The sequence below is a fragment of the Solea solea genome, chromosome 20, assembly GCF_958295425.1.
Source record: "Solea solea chromosome 20, fSolSol10.1, whole genome shotgun sequence".
NCBI classification, from domain to species: domain Eukaryota; kingdom Metazoa; phylum Chordata; class Actinopteri; order Pleuronectiformes; family Soleidae; genus Solea; species Solea solea.
Window position 1 is genome coordinate 13,420,205 of NC_081153.1, and position 17,026 is coordinate 13,437,230.

The 17,026-nt window shown below is 41.5% G+C and overlaps 2 protein-coding genes across 2 annotated transcripts in view; one reads left to right on the plus strand and one right to left on the minus strand.

The window, feature by feature from the left end:
* cpne4b (copine IVb) overlaps positions 1-5,393 on the minus strand; it is a 20,567-nt gene extending 15,174 nt beyond the window's left edge. Inside the window, exons 1-2 of the mRNA XM_058619106.1 lie at positions 5,287-5,393; positions 1,524-1,714 (exon numbers count right to left, since the gene is read on the minus strand). Of these exons, the coding sequence (XP_058475089.1) occupies positions 1,524-1,694 (171 nt within the window). The 5' untranslated portion in view covers positions 1,695-1,714; positions 5,287-5,393. The remainder of the gene's footprint in view (positions 1-1,523; positions 1,715-5,286) is intronic.
* Positions 5,394-6,408: 1,015 nt separating this feature from the next.
* Positions 6,409-16,218, plus strand: dync1li1 (dynein, cytoplasmic 1, light intermediate chain 1). Its single transcript, XM_058619933.1, has 13 exons — positions 6,409-6,576; positions 6,888-6,961; positions 9,582-9,698; positions 9,810-10,040; positions 10,262-10,416; positions 10,536-10,629; positions 11,227-11,362; positions 11,437-11,548; positions 11,667-11,726; positions 11,859-11,903; positions 11,992-12,079; positions 12,154-12,276; positions 14,773-16,218. Exons 1-13 carry the CDS (start codon positions 6,473-6,475, stop codon positions 14,889-14,891), a joined length of 1,458 nt encoding a protein of 485 aa, XP_058475916.1. The 5' UTR covers positions 6,409-6,472; the 3' UTR covers positions 14,892-16,218.
* The last annotated feature ends 808 nt before the right edge of the window (positions 16,219-17,026 follow it).

The window sequence follows — 17,026 nt, forward strand, 5'->3', positions numbered from 1 at the left end:
CACACACACACACACACACATGCTCAGTGATGTGAACACTCTCTACCCTCTCAATTATCCAATTAAGACTCACTGAATCTGATTTGTCCATTTCCACAATCCCACAAAAGACACAAAAAGTCTTGTAACACAGACACACACACACAAACACACACACGGTCTGGTTTCCATGAGTTCAGAGGACATTACATCAACTTGCATTCATTTCCTAGACTCACTCACTCTAACCTTAATGATAATTACTACTGGCCTAATCCTAACCATGACCCCTGACCTTAACCTAACCCTGACCTAAGCCTAATGTTAAAACACGTCTTCACCTTTAAATGTAGTCATTTACGCAATAGAGACTAGATTTGTGTCCCCATAAGGAAGACAAGTCCCCATAATGTGTATATAGTGTGTAAAAGATTTAGGTCCCCACAACATAAGGAATACCAGCACACACACACACACACACAAGCATGCAGCTTTTTGTGAAGTGGTCTCTTAAGACATACTTTTTAACTGTGTGTGTCGTGTAGTGTAGCCTTTGTGCGAATGATAGTGTGTATAAATAAGTGACGTAATAAAAATCCAGTTCACTGCAGCAATCAAGTGTGGGCATGCACGCGTGGGTGTCTCTCTACGTTTTTAAAAGGAAGGCAGTGCACTAAGTGTTTGTTCCCCCACAAATAAAGGGTTCGCATTAGAGGCGGATATGAAGACACATCTCTTCCTTGGATTTCCTCTTGACGTATCTCCTCCATCATGCTGTGTTTTGAGTTCATCTCAAACACGTGTCACTGCCACTGCTGAGGCTTCAGTGGGAATACGTTGTTTCATAAATAGAGGATTCTATCTGAAGCCCCTGGGTCTTAAAAGTAAAATGGAAGGAAATAGAACATTAACCGGGCGAGAGCAACATCATTTTTCAATTTATTTTCCATTTTCAAGGGCTCAATACTAAATTCTGAGAAGATATTTTCTCTAATATAAACGTCTATAAGTCCAGCGGAAAGTAGCTTGATGCTATCTTTACTTTCTATATTAAAATGATCAGTTCGGGGGAACCAGCACTTTCCACTTCACAGCGGCGCATGGTTGCTTGAATCCTTGATTAGATACAATAATGTCGTCAAAGTTGGATTCAGTCACGTGTCTGAACAAATTTCAAGTGAACATTCACGAAGAATCCTCTGCGACAGAAGGTTAAAAGCAGGCAAAGCCAATCTTTCTGGAAGATCAGGTGATGGAGCAAATGTTGTAAAAATGTGACAATAAAATCACCTTGAAGGCTTTGTCATATACAAAAGAAGACTCTTTTTTATCAGCTGAAACATTTTCTTGGACTGCAGCAGAATTCAAAATGCAAACTGTCAGTTAAAAAAAATCAATCACTGTCAATCATTCTAACAAAAGCATGAATAACTCAGCTCCTTCAGAATATCTCCCATCCATTGTCCATAACCTTTATCTTTTTATGGTGCTGGGACCAGTACCAGCCAACACAGGAGAGAAGCTAATGTCTGGGAATACTTTACCTCAAACCACTGCCCGTGCGACTGCATCTTCAGGACCACGCAAGGATCAGGTTTAGAGAGAGCGTCGCGGTCGGAGATCCCCCGGCAGGCGACTCTGAGCTCCACCTTGGCCAGGCATGGAGAGCTGATAAAACCAAGCGTGGCCTCTGCGGACTCGTAGATGTTACTCATGCTGAACACACAATCACACACTGGAAGGAGAAAGAGGGAAGACAAAAACGGGGCCTTAGCTTGTAGAGATTGACAATTTGGCTTGCACTCACACTCATAGGTGCCTTAAATTGTTGTCTATTTCCCTCTAAATGGGAACATAATTTACAAAATTGACACTATGTGCTATTAAAGAAGACCTGAGGGAAAAATATTTACTAACGTTATAAATCAAATGAGAAGTCGGCTCACTTTTCTGCAATCAGTCGCCCCTCCTAGCAATTCAACATATTCTCACTTCCTGATTAGCTTCATCAATCAAACTGGAAGACTATGTCCACTTCTTACAGAGAGTCTATAAAGATGGTGTCAGACACTGTATAGATATTTCTTTATTTTAAATCCCATTCACCGCACTGACATGAGGAGATGCAGTTGTCCTGACTAAGCAGACAGCAGTCAAACTGTTCAAGGTCAGTGCCCAAGGTCAGCTACTCAATATCGGACAGGATCCATCAAATACACACAAACACACACACGTACTGTACACATAATAACATAATAACCCCCATCATCATATACAAACTCCTCTCGATGCACAGAGATGAACAGAAACATGCACATGCACATGCATGGACACACTCAGGATGTGAGCCCTGCTGAGTAATCAACAAAGGTTTCGTCTGATTTCTCCTCAGGTTTCCACAGAGTGTAGGGTTCACATTCCGTAAATAGAAAACTGTCAAGCTGTTCTTGTACTATCAGTTAAAGGTACATCTAATGTCGGAGTGTTTCACACCATGTACATTTAAAGCACGGGAATGTCTCCCTGTTCATTGTACTTGTAATAGTCCACATCGTGCAGACATGGCAGTAATAATAGTAATAAAAACACGAGAGTGGATCTTAAAGGCCATGCACAACGGTTCTTTTTTTTTTTTTGCTTATTCCACCTCTTCCCAGAGACTGACTCAGCTTTTCCTCGCAACCCCTTTAGTTTCGTTGCATCTGTTTTAGTGGAATTATTCAAACCACCCAGGAGTACTGAACACACTTGGTGTGCAGAGCATTTAAGTTCCTATAGGTGCTTACCATTAAATATCAGACCAACAGCTCAACAACATAGACGCTAGTAATTAGGACTGAAATCAGGGAAAATGGCAAGCTAATTGTTTTTTTTGTCTTAAAAGGATAGACATATAGAGTACTAGAATGACGTCTACCATCTTATTTTTAAGTTAAAAAATGTCTTTAAATTCAAATGATTAATTTCATGTAAAAAAAAAACAACTGTTAAATTTCCAGCATGTACGTGTTAGTGACATCTAATGGTGGCACTACAGATTTATTCAATCCCAAAATGTTTACATATAAAAGGCTGAAAAATCTCAGAGAGGTTGTTTTTATTGTTAAAACAAAAAATACATAACAAAATAGTTAACAACTAATTAAACTAACCATAACCCTGCCCCAGATAGAACACCACATTTCTGCCAATAAGCTCCCATATCTTACACGCTGGACCTTTATGCTATACTACATGCGGTGTCATGCATTTCTAGTGTGTGCTCTTTAATCAAAGGCTTTATTTTCAAAGCCTGGGTCAGCTTGACACTAAACCATACATTTACGTACATACATACATACATCGTGAACATGTATAATTAATCCCAAAAATGCATGGATCAATTTTCTCAGCCTCGAATGCACATGAAGCACTATAGGGAAGCCTCGGGTCCAGTTCATCCAAACTCAGGCGGAACGTCAGGTCTCATGTGCTAGGTGGTACAAACTGAATATTAATGCAGTGGTCTAGTAGTATCATCCTTGGGGAGCAAAGCTCTTGGAACTGGGTCTGGCTCTGACCTGAATCTCTCTCTCTCTCTCTCTCTCTCCCCCTCTCTCGCTCTCCCTATCTCACACACACTCTTTCTTCTATAATTCATGTTCCATTTGTGTGCGTGTGTGTGTGTGTGATTGCTTGTGGTAATTATTTTTAGCTGTAAATGGCCTGCATACAGAAAAATGTATGCAGACAGCACCACAGGGCAGGTGTGTTTCCTAATCGTGAGTGAGTGTGTGACACAGAGTGTGTGTGTGTGTGTGTGTGTGTGTGTGTGTGTGAAGCAGCAGATGCCTGTCTGTTCTGGTTGACAGAAGATGACATTGATAGTGATGGCGGATGTGGACGACACGACCACTGTAGAAGAGGAACGGTGTGCAGAATCTGCCTTTACAAGGAAAGCCTCAGCTGTCACAGGTGCTGTGCATCGCCCGAGGTGACAGCGAATTCTCATTTCATATTTGTGCTAAACTGTGGCATTGCCAGAGCTGACAACTGGTTTATTTATTGATTGTAGTACAGAATTGTGCAAGAGTGTCATGTGGTGATTTGTTCCCCCCCATCTCCCCCTAATTTGTACAAAAAAAGTACACCTGCATATGAAATTTTAAAGAAACAAGAATTAGGGTATATGTCAATACACCTTTGTTGAGCGACAAATTGCCGGATTGATTGCTGAAAGCTTTGCAACAAAGTGGCCTGCGTGCTCTGAAATTGGTGTGTAAATCAAAATAGGGTCCAAACAAAAACCAAAATAGCAGTGATTGATTGCTGGGTGTTGTGAGAAGTCCTAAAATCATTTCAAGGCTCCTCACTGTCAACTTTTATTCTTCACACTGTGACAATCAATCACAGCTCAGAGGTTGATTGTCACGATCCTTCACTGTGTGTGTGTGTGTGTGTGTGTGTGTGTGTGTGTGTGTGCGTCCACCCTTTCACCTTCACTCGTTCACCCCTGTATACTGAAACAAATGTGACATTAATGATTCAAGCACAGGAAGGTCCACGATGACACTGTACACTGTAATTGCTCGGTCACATATTGATTACGAGACTAAGAGGAGAAATGCCGACATCCAGCCACAGTGCAGGCACCACACATACGCTGAATAACTAATGTATGCACCGTATTAATATTATTGTTAGAGTATTATTCAACATGACAAGTGACAGCAGTCAATATGCTCGGTGGAAAGAATGCACATTTAACCAAGGCAGTCTGAGAGAGAAGTATCAGAAGTGAAGCAGCCTGATGTTGTGAACTCACTGTTATTAGAGCTGCCACAGAGACAGAGACAGAGATGCAGAGACGGAGACAAGTGAGAGTGAGGAGGACAGAGGTTGTGAGATGAGGGGATTACAGAGGCAGAGTGAGAGAAATAAGTGAAGACAGGCAGGTGAGAATGGAGAGAAAGGTGCCGATTAGTCCTTCTAGGGTTTATCTTGTCTTACAGCACTCCCACATAATAAAATTAAAGCAAAGGGTTTCTACAAGAAGCTCAAGGTGTTTCTTAAATGAAGTCCCAAAGGAATGCTGTGGAATTATATTTCGCAAACCTAATAGGAACATGCATATTATTTGTTGGTTTTTCCCCCTTGGATAACAAGACAGTATAAGCATGCAACTACAAACATACTATCACATCTGATGCCATCATATATCATTTACAATATAGAAAAAGAGCAAATATGTGGAGCATCCTGCAGCCCGCAGCTCTCATGCACCACACAGGCTGCTGTAATCCCCCTGTAGTCAGGGACACAACTCACCTCAACTACCTGGAGAAAAGATCCGAGCCGAAGAACTTCACCGTCTTCCACAGAAACAATCACGGATAACTACCCGCCCTCGTACCCATCTCCCTCTCCTCACACTCTTTGTCTCTCTGTCTCTTTTCCCCCCTCTCTTTACTGCAGAGCTCGGCCGGTTTGACGCTCACAGCCAAACACAACTGATTTCTGATTCCCACAGGACGAGCGCGGTGTGGACGCGCTCCGTGTTCCTGGGTTTATTCCGGGTGAAGGATGGGGAGGAGGAGGACGGTGCGCCACTTAACTGGAGTTTGTAATCCGCTGGCTCCACCGGGGGCCGTAGAGAGCGCTCGGTACCCGGGGACCAGCGGCGGCGCGGCGCAGTGTGCCAGCGCCATCTCGTGGTCATTTCAACGAACGGGGCACTTGGAAAACTGGGTTTCCGTTGCTTTAATCCGAGAAGACCACATAATGTGAGACTCTTATAAATTCATACTGTAATGTTTCAGATTATTTAAAGATTGTTGTTAAAAACAACATAATATCACATAGGGCTTTTTTGTTAACAATATTTTTACAGTTACATTGTCCACACTGTGGTACAGTCACTGATCTATAATAACTTGGCCCATTTGAATTTCAATTCTTAATGGATTTCCCAGCTTTATGTATTTCTGAATTTAAGATCCAAAATATACCTGGATTCAAGTATTTCTCGTGGCATAATCTGACCATAATTAGTTAGATTAAAGAGTTTGTCCCTTTGTCCTTTGCCCTATGTCAGGTGGCAGGTGACCTACTGAGGGCACTAGTGATAAGAAATGCATGAGCATGTATTGTAATGTAATGATAATTTCAAAGATTGCATCTTGAAAAATGCACGGATCTTCTGGCAGTGAGCTACGGACACTAATGGGTCTCGGACCCCCTATTTGAGAACCAAACGCTTAGATAATTACTAATAAATGCATTTCAACCTACACTGTGACACTGGTTTATATTTGACTTAATGAAACAAAACTATTCAGTTTCTAGTCAAGTTTCATCATCGGTCACTTCGCAGATGAGGTCACGCGTGGAGCCGTGAGCACAAGCTTTATGCGGGACGGACCACGCCCCGGTCCCGGCGTGCGGTGCAACAGACTGGGGTTAGTGCACAGCCGCTACATCCGGGCGCTACGCTCGGTCTCCAAACCCTGCGAAGATGGCGACGTCAGGGAGGAGTACACTATTATCCTCCAATTCCTCTGGACCTAAGGGCACACTGGACAACTCCAACCAGGAGGAGGATGACGGGCAGGATTTATGGTGGGTGACGGGGTTTTTTTTTTGTTAAGCGTGTTTTTTGAGAGCGTGGACTCAGTGGGCTCTGGGCGCAGAGGCTCCATTGTGCTGGGATGAGGATGGTTTGACAGCTAGCCCGCTAACGAGGCTAACTAGCATCAGCACCAGCACTGCCCTGGCTGCCGCCACACACACACACACACACGTACTGTAGCACTAGCTCGCGTTAGCTTCTCGCTGTTATCATTTGTTTTTCTGTTTGTTTGTGTGTTAATGAATGAACAGTGTGTGTGTCTTTGTGTGTGTTTGTAACGGGGCTGCTCTGTCCTCTGCAGGTCCACCATCCTCAGTGAAGTATCAACCCACTCGAGATCAAAGCTACCGTCTGGGAAGAATGTCCTGGTCATGGGTGGGTATCTGTGTCTCTCTGCAGTCTCCTGCTTAGCACCGTCAGCTGCTCATCATGTCATAACACGGCTGAGCTGAGCCGAGCCGAGCTGACCTGAGCTGAGCTGAGCTAGCATGGTGCTTTGTGTTCAAACCTGGTAGCTGGAGCGTCGGCTAGCAGTGAGGAGAGACAGGTGTATTTGTTGTCCACATACATTTCGACACCGTCTCTTTACTCCAATATCATCCTCTAAGACAGCGTGGTCGCTTCAAAACACTGCAAGTCATTGTAGCGTCCAATCATGCTAGTAGCGGCTAAGTGGAGGTGATGCTGACCACGGGCGAAAATCCCGCATATATGGATATGAAAGTTTATTTGAACATACAATAATAATAATAAATAAATAATAAAAATACATTATAAAAAAAATAAACAGAGTGGAAAAAAAATCTATATACCCTTACATATTTCATAATGTTGTGTAGAGCTCTATGGTCATTCATTTATAATTATTCATAATATATAATACATTTTCTTTTCTTATTATTCTATTAATAACATAACCGTCTTATACATACATATACAATAAAAATGATATAAGTGCATAATCTATTATAGAGCTGAAACTCTCGATTAACTATTTTGATAATCGATTAATCGGTTTGAAGCTTTTTTCAAGATTAAAACAAGATTTCTGATTGTTTCAGCTTCTTAAATGTGAATATTTTCTGGTTTATTTGCGCCATATAACAAAGAAATCATTAAATACTGAATCATTTTGGTTTGTGGACATTTTATGGACCAAAAGATTACTCGATTAATCGTGAAAATAATCAAGAGATTCATTGATTATGAAAGTAATTGTTAGTTTCAGCTCTATTATTCTCATTATCAGACATATACACCAAAATATATAAAATCCTTATTATTTACATTGATAGAAACAAAAGGAGGCTGCATGGTTGGTGTAGTGGTTAGCGCTTGGACTGGCGAACTGTCCAGGGTGTACTCCGCCTATCGCCCTATGTCAGCTGAGATTGGTACAGCACCCCCCGCGACCCTCTGGTGGAGGATAAAGCGGTAGATGAGGGATGGATGGAAACAAAAGAAACCAGTATTAATAATTAACACAAATCTAATTGTATACCCAGATTTTAAACTGTTGAATGCTTTGTTCCACAGTCTCACCACACACATTTAAATACAGAAAACTTTCCTGGTTGTACGAGTGGTAATCCTTTTGAAGGTGAATTTTCCCGTTTTATTGTTGGGGGGGACAATAAACACTAAAATTCAAGAGAGTAATTCCTGTCTGACACTTTCTCCCTTACTCCCCTTTGAAATGTGTCTTTTAGTGTTGAGCCCTAAATATGTTCAAATGTTTTAAATAATTATATTACTTGTTCCTTATTATTAGTCCATATACTACCTGTTTTTATATGTGGCAATTATACTCAATATATGACCCAAGTGTCCTGTTTAAATACACATCAGACTTGAAAATCAGTTAAAAACTCTGGGTTAGATGTATGTTAGATGTTTTAATTAAAATTTAACAATATTTGTCTTAATTAGAAACTGAATAAATGTTGAACTGAACATCTAAATCAAATACATATATTTATACATCTGTTCAGTAATATGCCACTAGAGAAATCTAAAATGTCACTAAAATAACTCGGCGCAAAATTCTCACATTATTGATGTCAGATGAGGGACGTTTATAAAAGGATGAAGACGTCAGTATGTCACCTGTCTGTCCTCCTCCTACGCCTTTAACGTACATTACTATACTATTTTAGAATTATCATTTGTGTTCACAATGAAAGGACTTTCACCCTTGATGCTGACAGGACGAGACAAACCATTGAGCTGTTGTTAAAACAGGGGACACGCGGCCATTGAAGGAGAGACGGTGCCTCCCTGTCTCTCTGTCATCATCCACGTTTACACACACACACTCAAAAAGTCTCTACATCCGTCTGAGATAATCCACAACCTGCTACCCATTCCAGCTAATCAACGAGCTGGCAAATCTGTAATCATCTGTAAAGACAGCACATTAAAGCAAAAATAAGTTGTATGCCAGCATTAAAACAGTTTACCCTAAAAGGTTATTTAACCAAGGTCCTTAAAATGGCCTTGGATAATATAACGCACTGTATTATCATAAATAATATGTAGTTCTGTGAATGTGCTCCATTCAAATTGATAAAATAAGTAATGCACGAACGTCATTAAAATACATTTAATTTAATTATTTGTGCAATAATAAATTTGGATTAGTAATCATGTAATACCTGTGCTGAAATATTTTATTTGTATGATAGCAGTGAAGTTTGAGTTTAAAGATGCCAGCGGTTGTTGCACTTTAGTCACATCTGTTGTTACTAAGCAACCAAAACCTGGTAGCTGCAGAAACCACTGAAGTTGCTGCAGCTTCACTGAATTAATCAATGCATTATATAAAGAAAAAACATCTAAACAAAGACAGTGAAAAAATGTAAACAAAGATAATGAAAAGACAACATAGGAACCACCTATGTTGTCACCCCCGCTTTGCTATTTGTCTCGTGTGGTAAGAAAATAGAAAAACGTGTATCATGTCCTTCACCGACTGATTTTATTTGTGTGTGTCTAGGTGAGGTGGGCTCCGGGAAGACCACCTTGGTTGCAAAGCTACAGGGGGTGGAAGAGTACATGAAAGGGCGTGGCCTGGAATACCTCTACTTCAGTGTCCATGACGACGACATTGATGGTAACCAGCACCTGCTTGTAGCTGATAAAATAACCACATCCGTTTATACTTCTTTTTTTTGCCACAACAGAATAAATAGTGATACTCAAGTGGTGTGTGTTGTGTGTTTAGACCACACCAGGTGTAATGCCTGGGTGTTGGATGGAGACCTTTACCACAAAGGTCTGCAGGGAGTAGCTGTACCAGTGGATTCAGTCAGCAACACGTTGCTGCTGATAACGATTGACATGTCACGGCCTTGGAACGCCCTGGACACCCTCCAGAAGTGGGCTGCCGTCGCTAGGGAACACATCGACAAACTCCGAATCGCCCCAGAAACGCTGCGAGAGCTGGAGCACAGACGTGAGTCATACTGACGATAATCAGGCCAACTGGTGTATTGGAAAACAAAGTATGATGCTGTGGTTTTTTTTCTTCCTCTGGATGAAAATGTCCTTAGAGCTATGGATCTGGGGGTTTGGTGTTAGTAGGCCTGGTTATGAGAATAATCCTTTAAACCATGCTAGGTCTTATTGTTTCCCCCACATTGTTTGTGTTTACTCATTTTGCGTGGTTATGTGCAGTTGTCAAACAGTTCCAGGAGTACACAGAGCCAGGCAGTGGGGAGGATGGCACCCCACAGAGGAGGAGTGAAGAGGAGGAGAGCGTGCTCCTGCCATTAGGAGACAACACACTCACAAACAACCTGGGCATACCACTTGTTGTGGTCTGCACCAAGGTACACACGCTTCTTGTTGGGCTCTACACTTCTGCTCAAACATTCTTTGCCACTCAAGAGAAGTGTACTTGAACACATTTATTTCTGACACCTACTTATTTTCTGTCTTCGTTCTTTAGTGTGACGCCATCAGCACATTGGAGAAGGAGCACGACTACAGGGACGAACACCTGGACTTCATTCAGTTCCACATCAGGCGTTTCTGTCTTCAGTGTATCCCTCACAAATTCAGCATTGTCTAATAAATGTTCCCGTTGGCTGGTGTGGGCCAAACGTTGCTTAAACTAAACATTTAAAAAGTCACAGAGAACTAATTGAATCGACTATATTCATCTACAGGTTTTGGGAGCTGCTGATGAATTCTAATTAATATATAATTTGTCATGGAAAATGTGATTTGTGCTCTCTTCTCAGGCCAAAGCCACAGTTCCCAGCAATGGTATTCTTGCACTACTTTGACCACTGTCAGCTGTGTCTGATGTTATATTATTCATATTGCTTTGTTGCAAAGAGAGTTTGATAAAAGTCACACATCAGCGACTACCACTTGACAACGTTTGTTTATAGAATCATTTCATCAGTCAGGGTTGAGTGCAGACACTTATTACACCGTCAGTGGTTATTGTGTTCAAAATGAGCCAGTGCTTTATTTCTTCTGTGAAATGGTAGCAGTTAGTCTCGGCTAGAATCTGTTTTTTCCCCCGTGCTGCTGTTGCCGAAGATTTTTGTCATTATTATGGTGTTGAGTTTGTCTTTGTGCCCAAATATGATGTGTCGTGATATTGAAAATGCCCTTGACAGCTGTGTCAGACGGCGCATCTCTAGTTTACACCTCAGTGAAGGAGATGAAGAACCTGGACATCCTCTACAAATATCTGGTCCATAGACTCTACGGCTTCCCCTTCCACTGCCCTGCACAAGTAGTGGAAAGAGATGCCGTCTTCATGTAAGTGCATGTCCGAGTTCAAGGACTGTGTGTCCACCTGTGTTTGTTTTGTAACCCTCGCTCTCCTCTACCAGTCCATCAGGTTGGGACAATGAGAAAAAGATTGCCATACTTAACGAGAACTTCCAGACAGTAAAAGCAGAAGACACTTTTGAGGACGTAGTAGTCAAACCACCGGTCAGAAAGGTATGAGCTCCCACTAAAAGCTTAATCAGACATCTTTGCAGGATATTTACATGATCTGTTATAGAACTTCAAAGAAAATGCTCAAAGAGAAACCTGTTTTTCCCTCGTCTCTCACCAGATTGTTCATGAAAAAGAAATTCAAGCAGAAGATGACCAAGTGTTTCTGGTAAAACTGCAGGTGAGGAAACACATCAGTTATTTTAACTATAATTGGTTTCCTGCATGTGGGAATTGAATCTGGCTTGAGAGTCTTGATATGCTAATTAGGTACTAATTGGAGGGAGTGTGCTTATTGTGCTCTAATTTGCAGTCGCTGCTTGCCAAACAGCCAGCTGTAACAGCAGGGCGACCCGTGGTGAGTGATCCTTTTTTGTTTACTTTGGCTCATAGGTTAAATTAAAAATTACAGTGTTGGTATGTGTGAAATAATCTGCTGTTTATAGGACACCACCAGCAGAGCACCCACTGGTTCCCCCAGGACGAGTAATCGCTCTGCAGCGGCCAACGTAGCAAACACCATGCCACAGTCGGGTACGTCATCGTTGCACACATCCATTGTTCAGTCATTGTGTGTCTCTTTTAACATTGCTTCTTGTCTACTTCAGGTCAGACCAGTGAGGGTGTGTTGGCCAACTTCTTCAACAGTCTACTCACAAAGAAGTCAGGGACGGCTGGGCCTGGGACGCCTGGTGGCGGGAATAACACTCCAGGAACCGTACGCAAGTCAGGTGAGAACACACACGGGGGGGCCAAATACACGCATGTAAAGAAAAAGGCTAAGGCCACACTGGATGCAGGAGCAGCATATCTGCATCACAGAACATCTTTCTTTTCATTTAGGCACTCGTGTTCATAATAATACACTTTATTGACTGTATGTAACCCTTTACTGAACAAATGTTACACAGTCCAATCAAGCCTAATCAAATATTACAAGGCATCTTGCCTGGTGAGATAAGGAAAGAAAAAGAAGCCCAACAAATCACACAATGAGCAAACCCTAGGCGTCAGTGGAGAGAGAAAAAAACTCCCTTTTCACAGGAAGAAATCTCAAAGATGTTCAGCCCTATCTGCCTCAGTCGGCTGGGTTGAAAGGGAAATTGGGGACAGAGGAGAGGTGGGGGAGAGAGAGAGAGAAGAGAGGAGGAGTAAGTAGAGATGAGAGACGAAGACAACAAATCAACATATGAACACACAAATATATAATATATACTCTATATATATTCACACATACATACTGTATCTACTTAGCACTTACGGATGACAAATGCTGACATACCTATTTACATTGAACGCTCTAGACTCTGCAGCAGCGAACCTAAGAGTCCAGATGATTCACTACTTTTATTCCACAAATCCTGCCCCAAAAAGTGTTTACATTTATCTGATGGTACTCTGATAGAGGTCAGCTTTTCCATCACATGAATATTGTGCATTACTTCAACCCAATTGTCGACCTTAGGCATCTCTGTCTTTGTTCCTCTTTCCCAAATATAATACCTCAAAAGAAAATGGAAGTTTCACTTTCAAAATGTTGCCATTGCATTCTCTTAGTTTCTGCCAGTGTGGTGCAATCGCGGGGCATTTCCAAAGAACATGAAAGTGATTGGCTTTAACTGACTTATCACAGTCTTAATGTCTACATCTGTCAGAATAATATGTCCGGTATCTCTCAAAGTAGAAGCACAACAAGGCTTCATATTGAAGAGTCCAGGTGTTTATTTGAGTACGGAGGCATAAGTTGTATGTTTAAACTATAATATGTAATTGTTAAGTTAAACCCCATGTGAAACAAAGCAGCGGCTGCACAACACACCTGACATGCATCCAGTGTGGCTCCAGCCCTAGATGTTGATACAGTGCTGTGGTTCTGCACCACAAAAAGCAAAACCCATATTTCACTCATCGTCCTTCATCTCCTTTTTTTGTTTCCACCTTCCATCTGCTGGCCTTTTATTTTGTCACCTCTGTCCTTCATGACACATGGAAAAAAAAAGGATTTGTGATATGATCTGAGTGCATCGACCAGCAGCCACACAAACACATCAGTCATCATTTATACCTGTTTGTGACTAAATGTCATTTCTAACTTCACTCATAGTCTATGCTGTGGATTTTCACTGTTAATATCCTCCATAACGTTTGTATGTATGTGCACTAGTCAGAGGATGCTGGCCACGTTAAGGTGTGTGTGATAGAGACTCTCTTCATTTATGCCTGCTTGTGTGTTATTGTTCATTTTCAGAAGCATCCATTTGTTCCTTCCCCCATCCATCCGTCCACCACCCTCCGCCCTGAGCCTCAAACTTTCTATAAATAATGCAGGGATCAGACTCCTCCTGTATCAATAAATTCTATAGCACGTGAACTGGCCTAAGGACTATAAATGAAGTTACTTTGTTTGTGTATACTGTATCAATATGCAGGTAATTGAAAAATGGTGTGAGTGCTGCCGTATATGTCAGAACATGTCCAACCCGAGAACTGGAGTCGATCCCATGGCTGCTTGCCAGTGTGATTTACCTATATTTCGTTTGCAGCAAAGCTGTCCGTTTTTATTAACTCTACATTTTCAGTAAGATTTCTGTCTAAAAGAAAAACGGCAAGGTGAATGGATTTAGCCTATATGTATTGGAAAATGTGTATTCATCTCCCGCTAGTGGCCATGTTGACATTTATGGAAATTTAACCAAGCAAACGAGCCAGGTGCCAGCTGAAGAATAACCCCCTTTATTGAGAATCGCATCCCTGATTTTCACCCGTTGCTCCCCCTTCATGTGATTTATTCATTTATTTATTGGCATGTTCCATTGCATTTCTCACAACTAACATTTGTCACAGTCATTACACGTGGTTGAAATTAGGGCTGGGCAGTAATGGAATAAAATATATCAGTATACATACTTTGAATTTGGATATTTTATAGTTTGAACCATAGGTTAACTAATTAACTGAAGATCTAAACCCAGGTCAGAATAAAATTAGTATTGCTGCAATCCATTATGTAAACCTTAATCCAAAAGATTCTATATCATCCCAAAGTAATAAAACGGTGAAATTAGAAGTTAATATTCCCATTTCACCCAGCTCTTATTTTAACCTTGTGTATTGTACTTACTGCATCATGCCTTTATCACTTATTGAAGCATTGGATAAATGCTGGTGTGCCTCTGTGATTTGCATTATATTACATGTTTATGTGTATCTACCTCCATGAAATGCAGGTTCCAAGCTGGGCCTGAGTGATGTACAGGCAGAACTGGACCGCATATCCAGCCGGGAAACGGACTCAGACTTGTCCAATGCCAACGAGTCCCCTGCTACCGACGGTCAGGACACATGAAGACAAACACATTTCACCTTGCTCTCCTCCCATGCTCGACCTCAGTCACCTTTCACCCTCCCTTGTCCTTCCTCCCTCCCTCCAGCCTCAGCACCTTCTCCATTACAATATTGTGGGGAGAAGAAGGAAAGTAGGGGAATTCGGAGGGATGGACTCTTTTGGGACTTTTTTTTTTTTCCTCCCTGTTCTCTTTCAATTTCTCCTCGAGATGAAGATGAAGAACTCACCCGCTCTTCCACTACATCATCTCCCACACACTATTCTCCATTCCTTTTCTTTTATCTTCCTGGCTGGTTACGCTGAGGGCGAGTATCTGTCACTGTTACGGCTGTCTGTTACGTGAGAGTAAATGGTGTGGGGGACAAATGAGGGGAGTGATGGCTGGGATGAGAAGAAGGGATGGGTGGGTTGGAAAAAGACTGACTGCAAGAGTGAAAGCGTTTCATCCATCCATTTATTGTGATGGTACAGTTAGTGTTTTTACAGGAGGAACTGCTGAACAGAGCAAGTCGAGTAAACTGCACTTGGGTACTATAGGGATGATTGTGTTTGTGTGTGTGTGTGTGTGTGTGTGTGTTTAATGTATGTAGGGCAGGTATGCCTGACCAGAGGAAGGAATTATGAACAAAAAAACAGAAACAAAATTGCAAACTTTTGTTTTTATTAGATGAAGGGACAAACATACCAGTATTTGTGTGTGCGCGTGCGTGTGTCTGAGAGAGTGAATTGAGTAAAGAATATTAAGTTAAGTTACTTCATCCTGCTTAGGCCTGTATGTTGACAGATGTTGGCTGTTTGCATTTCAACCAAGAAGCGACGATTACAATACTATCTTACACTACGGCCACTTAAACAATGCATCCGGATCAGCTCTTTTTACTGGTTTACACACACCAAACCTGATTAATGAATATACTACAAAATCAAAAAAAGCTCACACTCCAGCACTAGTACTAGTACTACTGTGTAGAAGGCACCTAGGGTCTATCATGACACCCAGCTCTACAATTGGACAACATCCCCCTGTGGTAAATAATGCTCAAACCTGTAGATAACTGACAGTGCACTGAAAAGGGAGAGTGGAAGTGTTGGTGGGTAACTGAGCTTTATTTGCACAGAAAGAGGCACTAGTGATGCAGTTTAATAGTTTCTGGGCAGGGATATTGGGTGGACAAGGGTAATAACATTAATTTGGGGAAGGTGGTCACATCACAAATGTACAGTCATTGTCTCGCTGATTGGTCCTGTTATTTCAAAGCTCTGTGTTGGCGTTTGTATAATCAGATCTGAAAACCAGTCAAATAAAAGGTGTATTTATTCGGATTCATCCACCTGGCTTCTCTCGTTTTCTTTCACTGCTGACAATGACAGGTGAGATGATTTAAAGGGTCAGACTGCTGCAAATGAGGAGCCTTTAGCTATATATCTTTGGATTAAGCTGTTAGTCGTTACTCTTCCCCTGCTGAAGGGCCCTTGTGCAGAATCCTGAGTATAAGAAATAAGGAAACAATTGCATGTAATTGGCTTTTTAACAATTAAAATGTCTCTGGAGCATGTGGTGCAGAATATGGTGGACATAAAAAAAAGAAGCAGCAAATGAAAAAAAAACGCCAAAAGCAATCTGAAATATTATTTGATCTTTGAAATTAGTTCTCTCTTGTATGTCTCCTCATATTGTCTTTTTATATTTTCCATGCTGCTCCTATTATCACTCACGTCAGTGGAACACATTGCTCTTGTCACTGCAGTGGAAGACCAGCCTCGTATGTTTTAATTGTGAATTAAATGATAAAATACCATATGAGGAAATCGTTCAACCCGGTGAATGAAGAAACTCACACTTCCATTTGCTCTGGTCTCATGCAGTCTTTGCTTCTTCATCTTATCACTGTCCACGGTCTAAAATTATTTACAAACAAATGTGTCTGAATATACAGTATTTCTACTGGCTGATGAATTGAGAAGAAAATACTTCCACTGATTATTGAAATACAATAGGTCGTTGTACGCTTTCATTCTCCACAGTAAGTGTGTCCCCTATGACACTTTGGACTTTGACCTCTAGTTTATGGCACGTGTCTGGCACATGCACTTTACTATGTGCAGCACATTTCCCCCGTTTTCATTGTTTTCCT

What these genes read in the sequence shown, in the direction of transcription:
- dync1li1 (XM_058619933.1), top strand. Translation starts at nt 6,473, where the DNA reads ATGGCGACGTCAGGGAGGAGTACACTATTATCCTCCAATTCCTCTGGA. An exon ending in CCATGACGACGACATTGATG is followed by an intron (nt 9,699 to 9,809) that starts GTAACCAGCACC and finishes TTGTGTGTTTAG; the next exon opens with ACCACACCAGGTGTAATGCC. An exon ending in TAACAGCAGGGCGACCCGTG is followed by an intron (nt 11,904 to 11,991) that starts GTGAGTGATCCT and finishes TGCTGTTTATAG; the next exon opens with GACACCACCAGCAGAGCACC.